This window comes from Rhinatrema bivittatum, chromosome 8, assembly GCF_901001135.1.
Source record: "Rhinatrema bivittatum chromosome 8, aRhiBiv1.1, whole genome shotgun sequence".
Classification (NCBI taxonomy): Eukaryota; Metazoa; Chordata; class Amphibia; order Gymnophiona; family Rhinatrematidae; genus Rhinatrema; species Rhinatrema bivittatum.
The window spans coordinates 23504156-23518855 of record NC_042622.1 but is presented as its reverse complement, the minus strand read 5'-3'; the positions used below and the strand labels follow the sequence as shown (position 1 = coordinate 23518855).

The 14700-nt window shown below is 45.2% G+C and overlaps 1 protein-coding gene across 1 annotated transcript in view; it reads right to left on the bottom strand.

Moving 5' to 3' along the window:
* Nucleotides 1-1668: 1668 nt before the first annotated feature.
* LOC115097993 (disheveled-associated activator of morphogenesis 2-like) overlaps nucleotides 1669-14700 on the bottom strand; it is a 108126-nt gene continuing 95094 nt past the window's right edge. Inside the window, exons 12-17 of the mRNA XM_029614228.1 lie at nucleotides 13904-14056; nucleotides 8710-8839; nucleotides 8579-8611; nucleotides 5858-5961; nucleotides 4261-4344; nucleotides 1669-2383 (exon numbers count right to left, since the gene is read on the bottom strand). Of these exons, the coding sequence (XP_029470088.1) occupies nucleotides 2285-2383; nucleotides 4261-4344; nucleotides 5858-5961; nucleotides 8579-8611; nucleotides 8710-8839; nucleotides 13904-14056 (603 nt within the window). The 3' untranslated portion in view covers nucleotides 1669-2284. The remainder of the gene's footprint in view (nucleotides 2384-4260; nucleotides 4345-5857; nucleotides 5962-8578; nucleotides 8612-8709; nucleotides 8840-13903; nucleotides 14057-14700) is intronic.

The window sequence follows — 14700 nt, the reverse complement described above, 5'->3', positions numbered from 1 at the left end:
GTAACACACAAGATACCAGCTCCATATGAAAGCTGACAGTAAAAGTCAACCCCCTTCTACAGGCTAAGAAAGAATGGGCTAACTGGCCATGAAAGCCTCGCTCCCAACATCCAAACATGGTTTCAAAATTCGAGCCTGGATTGCTAGTAAAATGTTTTTTCCAGGAGTCACCGATTCGATCTGTAAAGGAGCAAGGTGATCCAGCTCAGTTGTTTGTAGTCAATAGTCAACTTGGTGGGAAGAGTAGGCTCACCCTGCCCAGGGTCGGTGCCAGCTTTTTTGCTGCCCTGTGCGAACAATTACCGTGTTGCCCCCCTCCCCCCTCCCCGCATCATTCAGTCTCTGTCCCGTGCCCATCAAAAAAAGCCCAGCTCCCTCCAGCAATCTATGGTTTTAAAAACTGACACCCCCCACCCCCACCCCCTGCCTAAATAGAACCTATGGTCAAGGGAAGGATATTAGGTATCCTAAGCCTTGCACACGCACACAAATTTAATTATGCATTTATAGAAGATTTTACATGAAAAAAAGGACATTTAAAAGTACAGTCTGCTGAGGCAAACTATCACTTACAACATGCATATTATATTTACATGCACTGCTGTGGTGCCAACCAGAAAATCCTGCATAAAAGACACTTGGAACTCCTATGGAATTGCATTTTTTGTAATGTGTGCTGGGTGTGAGCTTGGCCCTCAGAAAGCCATGAATAAACAGAATTACCATACCAAAACAATCCTAACTGCCAGCACTCAAACAGTAACAACCTTATCTATGAGAAGGTAACACTGCACATATTACACCAGGCCCTAGAACACCAATACACTTCCTATTAGGAAAACAGATCACTACAGATAAATTATATGGTAGCAGAATATCTCACCCCTTGTGCGTGCATGTTATAAAATGCCAGGTCGGCGCGCGCAGCAGGGGAGCTACTATTGCAATTATGTGCAGCAACACATAGGAGCCTTCCCCAGTTCCCTCCTGGTCTGCTCCAATTAAGGAGCGGACTAGGAGGGAACTTCCCAACCCCCTAGCCTAACCTCCCTTCTCCTTCCCCTATCCTACCCTCCCCCATTCCCTATCCTAGCTCTCCCCATTTCTTTAACTCACATTTTGCTCCTGCCTCGGAGCAGGAGCAAGTTGCGCTCACTGGCACAGCAGCAAATGGCCGCTGTGCCAGGCGCCTCTAGCCCTGCCCCGAAACACCCCGCCCCCTGGACCACCCCTTTTTCAAGCCCTGGGACTTACACTCATCTCAGGGTTTACGCACGTGGCTGGGCTGTTTGAAAATCGGCCCCGCGTGCGTAAGGCCGGCCACGCGCATAAACCCCGGGATTTACGCGCGCTGGGGTTTGAAAATCTACCCCCTTCTGCACAAATACGTGCAATGCACTGAAAGCGAGTATTTCAATCCATTGAACGTGTCTACAGTTTCTACCTATTTTAAAAATATTTGCGCGTATATTTTCAGGTGCAAAAATAAAGTAGAATTTGCGTGAAATCTGCGATTTATGCGCATAAGTCGGTATATTTTAAAACATGCACACATAATTGAAATTAACCAGTTTACCAATTAGTCCACCAGTTCGCCCAGTCCTTCTCCGGGTCATCGAGACCCTCCTGGTTCTTCAGCCTGAACTCCCCCCCCCCAGTTCTCCCGGACCCCCTACCCAGCCAACAATACACAATAAATAAGTCTGATATCAATTATGCAAGATAATTAGCAGGTGTAAAATAACACGAGTAAGTCGACAAATACACCCGCATGTCTTTTAAAATAGCAAGTTATGCATGTAACTGCCTGCCCCTCCCCCGAACCTCAGTCCACCCCTTTTGTACTTGCAGATATGTGCACGCGAAACATAAAGCATGCAATACTTTTCCCTTTTATCAAATAGCGATAGCACAAGCACAGGCTACTTACACACGTATATGTTCGTTGAAATTGCCTAATTCGTGATAAATGAATGCACATCTCTAATAATTAAAGCTGCAACTATATAATGCATGGGAACCCAGTAGATGTAAGCAGATAAACACCAGTTGGCCCATTCAAGCTGCATAGTTTTCTTTCGCTTCCCAAACCTCTTCCATTTGGGAAATGAAGAGAAACTGTGCAGTTGGATTTTTAGGATATCCACAATGAATATGCATGAGATAAATTTGCATACATTGGCAACCCGGTTATTTGTTTATATTGCATATAGCATTCACACACAGTATCATCGCAAGCTAACAGCACGGATTCTAATCCGTCTCTCCGGGTTGCACTGCTAGCCTATATCTTTGCATGGATCTTTCTGAAGTCTCTGATAAATGCGGCAATCCATCCAAACAGTTCTTGTGAATCTTGGTCTTGGGCTTCCCCAAACCTTAGCTGTGGGAAATAAAACACTAATTAATGTCAAGCTCTTGACATCTCGCAGCAAAAAAAAAAATAAAAAAAATGAAATTGCACACACAGTTTCTTCTTGCTTCACTTTAGATGTTATTGTTAGTAAAATACCAGAAAGGAAGTGAAAATCCAGTCCAGGAATGAATTTTACAGTTTGTTTCAAAGTTGAATCCATGGAACATGGACCTCAACCTCCAGGCCAATTGTTGTCCTTCATCCCAAATTTAACTCTGTTCCTTCCATGCAGACAAAAGTTATTGTGGCTCTGAACGGATGGCTTGGATCACCATATAAGTGCTTATCCACCATGTGTGGAAAGGTGCTAAAAATGCTAGCAGATTTTGCTTCTTACTCACACAATACTAGTACTGTAATTTTACACATATTATTGTAACTATTCTTCAAATAATATGTTTATCTTTTCCCTTATTAGGCCTATTCAGTAATAAATATTATTCAGATCATATAGGCATACTATGGACTGGTTCTCCAGTAAGTGAAGTATTGTACTGCACTACTTATTAAGGGTGCGTATTCATTTTGAAGCATGAAAAATGCATGAAACAACTCATTTTGTTTAGTGTCGTTTCAAAGTGAAATGAAAAGTAAAATCCAATGAAACTTCTTGAGTTTTTCCTTTTCTTTTGAAATGTATCCTATGCCACCGCTGCCACCATCTCAACCCAACTCACCCAGTGTCACTGCAAAAAAAGTATTAAACCACCCCATCCCCCCTAGCCTCCCTATGCCCATTTTACCCCATGGAATAAATCAAAATAGGGCAGAAGCAATCTCCAATCAGTCATTCTCGCTCAGTTCCCATTGTCCAAATGATGCCAGTTGTCCAGAGGTTAGCACCATTTTATTGTATGGCCATAAAACAAAAAGGTTCTGACCTCAGAGCTGGCAGGCACCATTTTGGTAATGGGACTTGATGGGGCAGGGGTGATTGGAGATCATGCCTGCCTCATTCTGATTTATTCAACCCCCACAGATGGGTATGGGGAGGGTAGGGGAATGGGAAGGCCCCCGGGGGGGGGGGGGGGTTTAAATGTTTTATTGTAGCGGCACTGGGGTTTTTATGTAGTTAGGGAAGGGGGAGAACCTGGCCCCATTCTTTCTTTTTTATTCCTATTTTTAATTTAATTTCAATTAAATGAAAAGACACAAAATAAACATCAAACAAGACAAAAAAATGGATTTATAAAACGAACAAAAAGAAACTGAAACAAATCAAAAGGTTTTCCTGTCCATATCCCTCATACTTATCTGCAAGAAAAAACAAAAAAGCAGTTTTCTAGGTGACTCTAAAAATACTTCGGAACAGTTTATCTAAAGTTTAAAAAAAAAAGCGTCTCCTGCAGTATCTTCTGTGTAAAATCAAAAAATGTCATCACACTGCATCACAAAGTTGATTTTCAGGAGTATGGTAAAGCTTCTCATACTGGCAGACTTCTGGACAGACTTCTGGACAGCTTTGCGATGCTGTTTTTAGATTACCTAGTCCCTCTTCCCTCACTCCTTCACCTGCTCTTTTCAGACTCCATAAGATTGGACCTGGAGGAGCGCCGGACCACAAACCGAGCCGCGCCCTGTTGCTAACGCGGATGCCTGGGACAGGAAAGAAATCTCCTTGATTCCTTTTCTCTCCCAGGGCTTCCTGCTCATCCGTCTCAGCACCGGCCTCCTCTCCCGCTCCCTAGGCGTAGGATATGAGATTAAGAACTGAATCTAGGCCTTCGCTTGGTAGCAGACGGCAGGCACAACTCATAAACCAGGTCCACAAGAGAAGCTTTGCCTGAACAATCTTACTCGTTTTCTTTATTGTGAACTTAGGTGTCCTTAATTAAATGACTCACCAGTACTTCACCGTAGAGCTTCTTCATGTCACTACTGTTTTTTGATAGCTCGGCATAGTCTGTTTCATACATCTGAATTGCATTCTGAAACACAACAAACAGTCGCGTGCTGGCTTATTCTTTATTATTCCAGAACATGTACTGCAGAATAGCATCAGAAGGAGAGCAGAAGAGGGTGGAATAAGTACTTCAAAGCTATTGATATTGCACCAGAAGCAAACCTTTATTAGAGCAAAGAATGCTCTAAGACAAGAGGTTGTGGCACAAGGCTACGGGATGGTAGACTCAAGGAGATCCATATTCAGTCACTAACCAGATAGCAAAGTAATCTGGATAAACATATCCACTATCTTTGGAGGTATATTCAATAGTGCAGCCACATTATTGAATACAGCCGACTACCAGAGTTAGCCTGATGCCCACAATAACGCATGCGATAAATAATGCATCGCGAGATGCGTATACAAATTTAATCAAATGGGAAGAGTTTATCTACACCTTTTTTCCTGGCGTTTCATGGGATTTACAATAAATATCACAAATCCTACGAGAGAGAGCGAGAGAACCTCTGGGGAGCCATACCTATTAGGCAATGTTTTATACCACTGTAAGAAGGGCCATTCTGAATTCGGGGTGAGGTTTTGGTGGTGGGCTAGGTTTTGAGGGGCAGTTTTACATGCCCATCAGAGGTATGAACAGCACAGTACACATCAGTGAAGATTTTATGTGATTTGGAGTGATGAAAGGTACACAAAGATGAGATCTGTACCATGAATTCTCGACCTAGCTTGATGCACTCTCAACCTAGCTGCTATCAGTCTAGTTTGAGAGTACAATGCACAAATCTCATCTTTGTTAAACTTTCATCACATCAAATCTTCACTGATGTCTACTGTGCTGTTCCTTCCTATGTGCATGTAAAACTGCCCCCCAAAACCTAGGCCACCATTAAAACCTCACCCCGAGTTACTAGTTGCCCCTCTTACAGTGGTATAAATAGTTTACGTATATGCGTCTTTCTCACTCTCTCTCTCTTTCTCTACCTCCTCTCTCAATATCACACAGATTGTGCTAAAATATCTATGCAGTACCTGGAAAATTACCCTAACCATGCCCCTTTTTTCACGATTTTATAGCAAGATGATGAATCTAGGCCTTAGCTGGTTAAATTCTAGCCAGCTTAACGTGCTAGCTGGCTAGAATTTAGACGATAAGTGCTCAAATCTTCATTTAGCTGGCTAATTAACTTCTGAATTATCTGGCTAAATGCTTTTGAATATGGACTCCAAGAACAGTGGGAAATGTTTCTTCATGGAAAGGGTGGTGGATGCATGGCATGGCCTCCTGGGGGAGGTTGCAGAGACAGAAACAGTGACAGAATTCAAAAAAAGCCTGGAGACAAGTTCAGAGGATCCTTGGTGTGAAGCCAGAAATCAACTGGGGGTCTATGCACCACAAATAAAAATGGGCAGACCGGATGGACTATACGGTCCTCATCTGCCATCATATTCTCTGTTCTTATGTCAAACATAAGCAGAAACACATTATGGCCCTCAAACGCTGAAAAAAGAAAAAGCATTTTGCTAACAATGGTTACCTTTAAGTCTTTGTAGAAATGTGTTTCTTGGGTTGCAGTCTTATAATTCTTGGGTCTGGCCTGTTTTTTGTACTGAACAATGTTTTCCAGTTCTTTCCCCAAAACTAACGACGACAAACATGAAAAGAAAACCAGCAACAAATAAAGCAATTAAGCCTGGCTCTGCATTTTCTAAAATAGTCCTAAATCATCTTTATTTAACCCTAGCCTAGTAAAAGAAGACATGATTTGGAACCAAGAAAAGTATTTTGGAACTCAAAACTGTGTGCGTCTAACATTCCCGTCCCTGAACTAAACTGTGCATGAGGGTTGTCTCTTGAATACTGGGTTTTGTGTTTGGAATTAGACAGGTGCCGCTGCATCTAACGCTGCTGAATAGGGCTGTACGTGCTGAATGTGAATGGGTTTGAATGGCTTGACGAGAACCCAGCTACATGCAAGCAGGAATGTTCTCATTGAAATTCCTCATGAAAAGACTCCGCTATGGAGCACATGGCCGGCAGCAACTCACAAAACGGAGAGGTTCAAAGCAAAATACGGGGGAGGAGTGGGGAGAACAAAAAAAAAAAGCTGTCTCCTAGGGTTTTCTTACAATGTGAACACAGGTGAGGAAAATAAAAAAAGACTGAATGTTTAAAAAAAAAAGAAAGAAGCAGATAACAGGGATTGGCCAGAGCCAACCTGTGCAACTGTTAGAAAGGGAGGGAATGAGAAAAAAAATAAATAAAAGAAGGGAAGAGAAAGGAAACAATTTGAGTCTTGAGTGAGTTTTAAGGCCAAACTGTAATGATCTGGCGAAGCACTGCGCTGAGGAAACCTAATAATCTCAGGAACCGGATATATGAAAGGTTGAAAAAGGAAACCCAAACGTAAATTTTATTTGTACAAATCCTCTGACTGAAATCCATTCCATAAGCACCCGTGAGATTTTTTTATTAATTTTCTTTTATTACAAAGAGCGTTGGTAAAGCTCCCGTCCAGACTACGGAGCAATATTCCCTCCGATTCGTCAGCTCCCGAGTAATCGCTGGGGGGCCGCCCAGCCATCTTATGGGGGCGGGCGGCTCTGGCAAGTCTAGGGGGGGGGCCCCCGATTCATCTCAAACAGGAAGAAGGCTGGCGTGGGCCCCCAGTGGTTAGACGGGTGCCAGCAGCCCATGCACACAGGCTAGCGCAGGGCTTCCCGAAACCTGTCCTGGGGACCCTACAGCCAGTCGGGTTTTCAGGAGACCCACAATGAATATGCATGAGATACATTTGCATACCACAGAAACTCAGCATTTGCAAAGTCTGCATATGAATCGGGGAATTACAAAACGACATCCTCTTTGCATCCACTTTCTTCTTGCAGACCTAAGCCCACCTCCTCTCCCCCACAAATATAAAAGTATGTACTTCTACCCATACTGAAAGGAGGGGGGTGGGGAGATGCAATTTTCCGGCAAACGTTTTACGTGAAAAGCACCCTTATAGTGCACGGCTGACGTGTAAGCACTGGCAGGCACTGTTAGAGATTTCATTACCGCTTTGTGCTGGTGGTCCCTGAAGCACGTCAAGCGCCATGCTTTTCACGCAGGATAGAAAAAGCCGCAGGCATCTCCGTAACCTCGCAGGAGCAGCCCCTGAAGGAGCCGCTGGAGGCAAAATTCAAGACAGCCCCCCGGGTGTGAGGGTACGAGGGGCTGGCCGGAGATCCCCTGGGGGTCTCTGGCACTGCAAAAGGAAGGAAACCCGGCAGGGTAGGTGGACCTGGGCTTACAGAGCTTACCTGCTGGGGGTTTTTTTTTTTAGGAGTGGAAACAAAAACAAAATGTTTTAAGTAATAAGAGATGAAGAGAGAGGTTTGTTTCCTTACAGACAAGGCTCGCAGGGAGAAGTTGAGAAGCTGAGGCAAAACCCTTCATGGTTTTAACAGGACATTTCGTACCCCGGAGGTCATCAACACTGTTTCTACCCTCAGCAGGCAATTTAGGTATCGAGATAGAGATACAGTGAATGACCTGTGCTGGTGCACAGGAGTGCGCCTTCATCAGCCCACGCCCAGGGATGCGCGCGTGTTATAAAATATCCCGAACGCACGCACGCGTGCGCAAATGCCACTTCTACCGCGTAAGTGGAGGGATTTTAATAGACACGCGTGCCGGCGCCATTACCAGTTTTCCCAGTTTGTTCCCAGTTCGCCCAGGTAAGGGATAGGACTTCCCAACCCGCCCCCCCAGTTTAATAGCCTCCCTTCTCCCCCGTTAGCTCTGACCTGTTTATCTTTATTTTATAACTCGCACGTCCTCCACAGCAGAAGTAAAGTTTCGCGGCAGGGGAGCCCGGCGCGCGCCTGTGCCCGTAAGTTTTTCGATGTGAAATCCAGGAAAGCCCATGCCCCGCCCCTTGTTTGGAGCTTCTCATTTGTGTGCGTGGTGGGACCTATGCGCGTACCCGGGCGGCTTTCAATATCTGTTTGGCGCACGCCGACCCCCAACTCGTGCGCGTTTCTCCCGGATTGGGCGCGCGCCGGGTTTTTAAAAAACTCACCCACATGTTTTCATGTTACTTGGACAATAAAGATGTAATTTCGCAGTCCATATTCCGTACAACAATATATTGTTATAGTAACCAGCCGCATTGCCCCCCTAGAATGACCTCTTCCTCGCCCATTACAAAATAGAAATGAATAAACAACCTGCACGGCACTGAACGTCTTCCCGCAGAGCTGCATTTACATACCGTCCACTTCAGCATCCAGACCCTTGACAGAAGCTGGAATGCAAAAAAAAAAAAAAAAAGTTGTTGGAATAAAAGTCGTGCCCCCCACGTCAGGGTTTTGTGCCGCTCAGGAGTTTTCTTCATCCACTTACCGCCAGGAACCGCTTCAAATTCTGTCAACTCTTCAGGAAAGCTGGCCAAATCGGGCTGGTGTAAGAGGATCTGCTCCACAAGGGCGTGCAGCAAGGTGAATGCCCTCTCCTTCCCCCGCAAGTCAGCCAGCTGCAGAGATAAGAGGGAGGGCGGACGGATTTACCTAAGGATCCGCAGAGCAGGGGGGGGGGGGCCCTGGTCAGGACCGTCTGGGCAGATAGGAAACAGGACAGAGGACTGGGAACCTGCATCTCATCTGGGGTTTGTTTGGGTTTTTTTTTTTTAAAGATTCCTTTCAAGCTATGCCCTCGATAGTCTTAGATGCAGGTTCCAAGTTCCTATTTAAACAAAAAAAAAAATTCTGTTTACTTTTTTAAAAATGTAATTGGCTGGCTAGTCTTTCTGGCATTAGCCATCGCCTGAGCACCTCCAGGCCCGCTCAGTGTCTCGTGATCTCCACATTTACTATCGCCACGTTTCCGTGGTGTTGAACCGACAGTCGGGGGGGGGGGGGGGGGGGGTGCTGGAGAAGAAACTGGGAAGAGGCTCTCTAGCAGAGAGGGATTTTGTTGTTGTTATTGTTGTTGACATTTCTCACCTTCGGGCCGATGCGGGAGAGCGGGCAAACGCCCGCTCTCCCGGCACACGCACAGGCCATTCTCCTGTGCGCACGATACAGTAAATAAATTTATTTAAATTAGGCCAGGTGGTAAAAAGAGGTGCTAGGGACACTAGCGCGTCCCTAGCGCCTCTTTTCAGACAGGAGCAGCGGCTGTCAGCGGGTTTGACAGCCGACGCTCAATTTTGCCGGCGTCGGTTCTCGAGCCCGCTGGCAGCCACGGGTTCGGAAACCGGAGGCCGGCAAAATTGAGCGTCCGGTTTTCAACCCGCGAGCCGCAGGCCTATTTCAAATATTTTTTTTTTTTTAACTTTTTTAAACTTTCGGGACCTCTGACTTAATATCGCCATGATATTAAGTCGCAGGGTGCACAGAAAAGCAGATTTTACTGATTTTCTGTGCACTTTCCCGGTACCCGGAGAAATTAGCGCCGACCTTTGGGTAGGCGCTAATTTCTGAAAGTAAAATGTACGGCTTGGCTGCACATTTTACTTATTGAATCGCGCAGGAATACCTAATAGGGCCATCAACATGCATTTGCATGTTGCGGGCGCTATTAGGTTCGGGGGTTTGGACGCACATTTTGGATGTGCTATTACCCCTCACTGAATAAGAGGTAAAGCTAGCGCGTCAAAAACGCGCATCCAAATGCGCACTGTACTGTATCGGCCTGTGTGATAGATGAGGCATCCCAGCAGCCAGAAAAGAAAAATTCGAGCTGTGTTGCGGATTTTGCCACTGGCGATATAAATAAATCACTCAACTGTAAATACAAGTCTTAAAAGTAAATAAATAAATAAATGGACCTTGCACTGATGGACCAGGCACAGGCTAATCAGATTCATGCAGGCTCAAAGTAATGTGAATCTTTATTTCCACCCTTAGTTCTGAGATCATGACCCTTACTTTCGGGTGATACAAAGAACCCTAGTTAAAGTCCAATGTACTAAGCTGCATTATAAGTGGCTGTTAATATGCCAGGATGTACAGAAAAAGAGCCCCACAATGGAATGCCATATACCAGATAAGTCCTATATACACAGCAATCCACAATGTTTCAATTGCATTTCTGCAGCACCCAATAATAGGGATGTTTCTATATGCACATCATAACACTAGCAACCCGGCTTAATAGTCTGCTTCTTCCAAGATAGACCAATATAATCATGGTTCACTTCTTTATAAATTTGATTTTTGCTTGCATATAAAAACTTGCATAAGTACGTAACTTCTCAATGCGTATTCCCATGAAGTGCCCAACATGAGATCACGTTTTGAGGAATTCTCTCTCTGCTTTAGGGGGCTCGTCGTTTCAATTGCTGCGCTCCAGTAAAAGCTTCTCTCAGGCATTAAGGCTCGGCTCCAATCCACTCAGACCGGGTGAATAAATATCCCGCCTGCCGTCCGATCCCCCCTACTGCATGCAAATAAATGGCTTACTGCAACCCGAACAACCCCCTCCCACAACCACAGCCAAGGCTTCGAGTGAGATGAGCATGAGACCACGAGCACCATTCTGCCACCAGGTCTCCTCCATCCCTACCTACCCCAATCCAATGGTCAATAAAGGCCCATAGAACCAGGAGCGATCCCCACTCCTTCCTGCTCCACAGCTGGAAATGGCACCAACTAACCTTAAGTTCTCCTTTGCCCCATATCACACACGTGCAGGGCAAAGGAGGACCTCCAGTCAGCTGGCACCATTTTCGGCTTTGGAGCAAGAGGGCAGGAAGGAGTGAGGATCTATTTTGACCCCCTCCAGAATTTATCAGGGGGGGCAAGCTGGCAGGGGGAGGGAGGGAGGAGGTGAATGCAAGGATATTAGAGGCTCTGGTAGAGGGAGGGCAGAGGGTGGGAGGCTAGTTTGGGCCACAGTGGGCCCTTTATTTTTCTGCGTGGGTATGGGGTAGAGAGGGTGGGATCGGAGTTCGGTGGAGCACTCTTTATTCGCACAGGGAGTGGAAGATCAAGTTGCAGAGACGGAGAGTCGGAGCCAGGGTATGGGCAGGCACATTAGCTTGCCATTTAACTTTCTGCATTAGCCGGGGTGGCTTACAGCAAAATCGCATGAGTTAACATGATTTGCGGTCACCCGTTTTAATATCAAGGAGCTGCTTTGTATGGATTTTTGTGCATTCGGCCATATTAACCCCAGGCTAACATTAAGGCAGACTAACATGCTAAAGTGTCGAAAATAGCACCGCGTAGATGTACATTAACACGTTTGTTGGCATTAATGCTATTAGTGCATTAGCCCTGCATGGCTTTGTGTTTTATTGGGTGAGTCTTATTTCAGATATATCTACATGTACAGATCTAGATCGAGATATATACTGTCTTCCAAGGGAAGACAAATGAATTAGATCTTGGTTTATTGTTCAAGGGGAAAGTGAGCCAAGATGTTAAGAAGAAAGGGCTCTATTCATCTTACTTTTACCTCAGGTTTTCAAAGCTCTTTTCCCACAGAGAGCAGAGAATAGTCAGTAGTGGGATGTGAAATGCATAGGACACATTTACTGCTTAAACAGATTTCTAAAAAGGGTTTATTCCATGAAGAGTACATAAAGTTCTGCAACTTGAGGAAAGGAAACTATAATCTAGTATTGCAAGTCTAAATTTGTTGCAGAAAGCAATGTGGGACTTTTGCCCAAAAATGCTAAATTGAAGAGTTGGACAAAAGCCCCACAACAGCTTTGGCACAGCGCTTTGTTTGCAGGATTTCTTCCCATTACTTTCTTTCCCTCTCCAGACGTTACAGGAAGTATAATCCATGCACCAGAAGGGACACAATTTGAAAACGGAACCAACAAAATGACTGATAAGCCTTCTGCAGCCTCCTTCCTCATTTCCGCCCAAAACCTCAGCAGTGAATTTTCAAAGGAGTTCCGTGTGTCAAATTAGCATTCATGCACGTAAGTAGCTTGTACTCGCCTACGTGCTATTTTATAAACATCAAAAGTACATGCATATTTTCAGTTTTGTGTGCACATTCACCTGTGCAAAAAATGTGGCAATCTAGGGGCATTCCTTGGCAGGGCCAAGACTACACCTGCAAGTTGCTATTTTATAAGAGATTTTCGCAAATACATTTGGCAATTTATTGGCCTGATTTTTAATCCCCCACGCACGTAAAATCCGGGGGTTATGTGCATGGCCGGGCCTTGCACGCATCGCGCGCATTTTAGAAGGAGCCCGGCTGCACGCGTAACCCCTGTTACACGTAGAAGAGCCAGGCCTCTTCCAAGGGGTGGGCCGGGGGGTTGGGAAGGGGCAGGGTGGGGGCGGGGTGGAACAGCGCTATTGAGCGATGTCCCAAAGACTCGTACGCCAGCCGGCTGCTGGTGCGCGCAACAAACTTCAGCTGGGAAGCTGATGTAAGTTTAGAAACAAGGACCAAAAAACAAAAAAGGTATGTTAAAGAGGGTGGGGAGGAGAGGGGAAGGGTAGGGAAGTTTAGGTAGGGGGGTAGGAAATATCCCTCCCAGTCCGCTCCTTAATTGGAATGGACTGGGAGGGAACTGGGGACGGGCCGAATGCATCGCCGTACGGAAGTTGCATTCTTTCTTCCCTCCCCTTGCACGCGCTGCCTGCACATATGCGTACACCGCTCGTATTTTATAACATACGTGTAGCCACGCACGCACGTTAAAAAATCTGTGCGTCCATGTGCGCACGCACTCGCTTCTTTTAAAATCTACCCCTATTTGGGCAATTTTACACCTGAAAATTATCTAGTGCAATTGATATCAGACTTGTCTGGTGTCTGCTATTGGTGGGGTGGCAGTTCTGGATGAACTGGTAGATTTTTAGAGTGAATAACTAGGAGGGTCTCAATGGCCTGGAGAAGGAATGGGCAAACTGGTGGCAATACTAGCAAACTGGTGATCTGAATTGTGCGCGCTCGTCTTAAAGCATACCTACTGACTCGTATACATCAGGGTTTTGCATGAGCAAGTTCTATATTTTTTAACACATAAAATGCACAAGCGTATGTTTATATACATTGCAGATATTCGCATGTAACCAAATACACGTGCGTGTGTGTGTGTTAGGGGATAGACATACATATATTCTATAATCTGCGCATGAATATATAGGGGCCTTGCAGAGTTTTTTGAAAGTCATCCTCCTAATCTGATGCACTGATGAACAACGGTGCGTCTGTCCTGCCATTCAGTGTCAGGAAGGAAGAGAGCTGCTGCCCGCCACTGGCCAGGATTGATTTCATTCCTTCTTTGTGGTGAAGATTTTGTTCAGTTTCCTGGCGAGTGAAAGATCTGGCATCTTTTGCAAATTTCGCAAATGCCTGCGTTTAAAAGTGACCCAGAGGGAGGGAGGGATTGTAAAATGTACATTATTAAGGGGAAATAACTTCCCTTTGAAATGCATTTGGCTAGAAGGAACTGTTTAGATGAGAAATAGACCCGTTTTGGTAAACGACGAGATCATTTCCCCTTTAATGGGATAGGGTTCCACTTCCAACTGCACTATGGCCATTCAAGAAAAATATAGCTCAAGGAATGATCTTTCTCCGTTATAGCATAATTTGAAAATACAGTCACCTGTTCACTTACTTTTGCCAGAGATGATAAGTGAAACCCTTTTGCCATCTCCTTCCCAGCGTTCTCATTTAAATAATTGCCAATCGCCAAGATATATTCCAGTACGGGCACAAATCTCTGACTGGATAGCAGCTGTCTGCATGCGTTGATTTTCCTCTTTATTAGCTGTGACAGGAATTTGTACAAAGTGCATGAGTTTAAATGGTTCAAAAAACTGTAACTGTGAGTGAAAAAAATCTCTCTCTCTCTCACTGAAACTGTCGCACACTGGCTGGAGCCCATCTAAGCTTTGGATTCTTCTACCACTGGTTTACTTGCCAGGTTCTTATGGCCTGGATTGGCCACTGTTGGAAACAGGATGCTGGGCTCGATGGACCCTTGGTCTGACCCAGCATGGCATGTTCTTATGTTCTTATCTTCCCCAAAACACATTCGGGAATGGTAAAAGACAGTGAAATCTGCACTGAAGACTCACTTTCAAGGCCACTCGGGAACCGTGATGAGGAGTAGTTTGCAGGAAGTCCTGCTTTGGAGAAGGTTAGACCAGAGACCTGTGCCCCCAGACCAGTCCGAGTGGTGCTGGCTTCCCGAAATGACGGTGACATCATGTCAGTGTAGAATGGCGCACACTGAGCCACTTAGCAGTGTGCTAATGCTTCTGCCAGCACGCGACACCTTGTACAATGGTGTCGGGTGCTGCTTGCTATCAGCAAAATATCTTCTTACAAAATTGTTGCACTATATAAATTGATTTAGTGCAAGCAAAACTATGAAAATAAAACATCGGGCTTCCACTTAATGTAACTTAA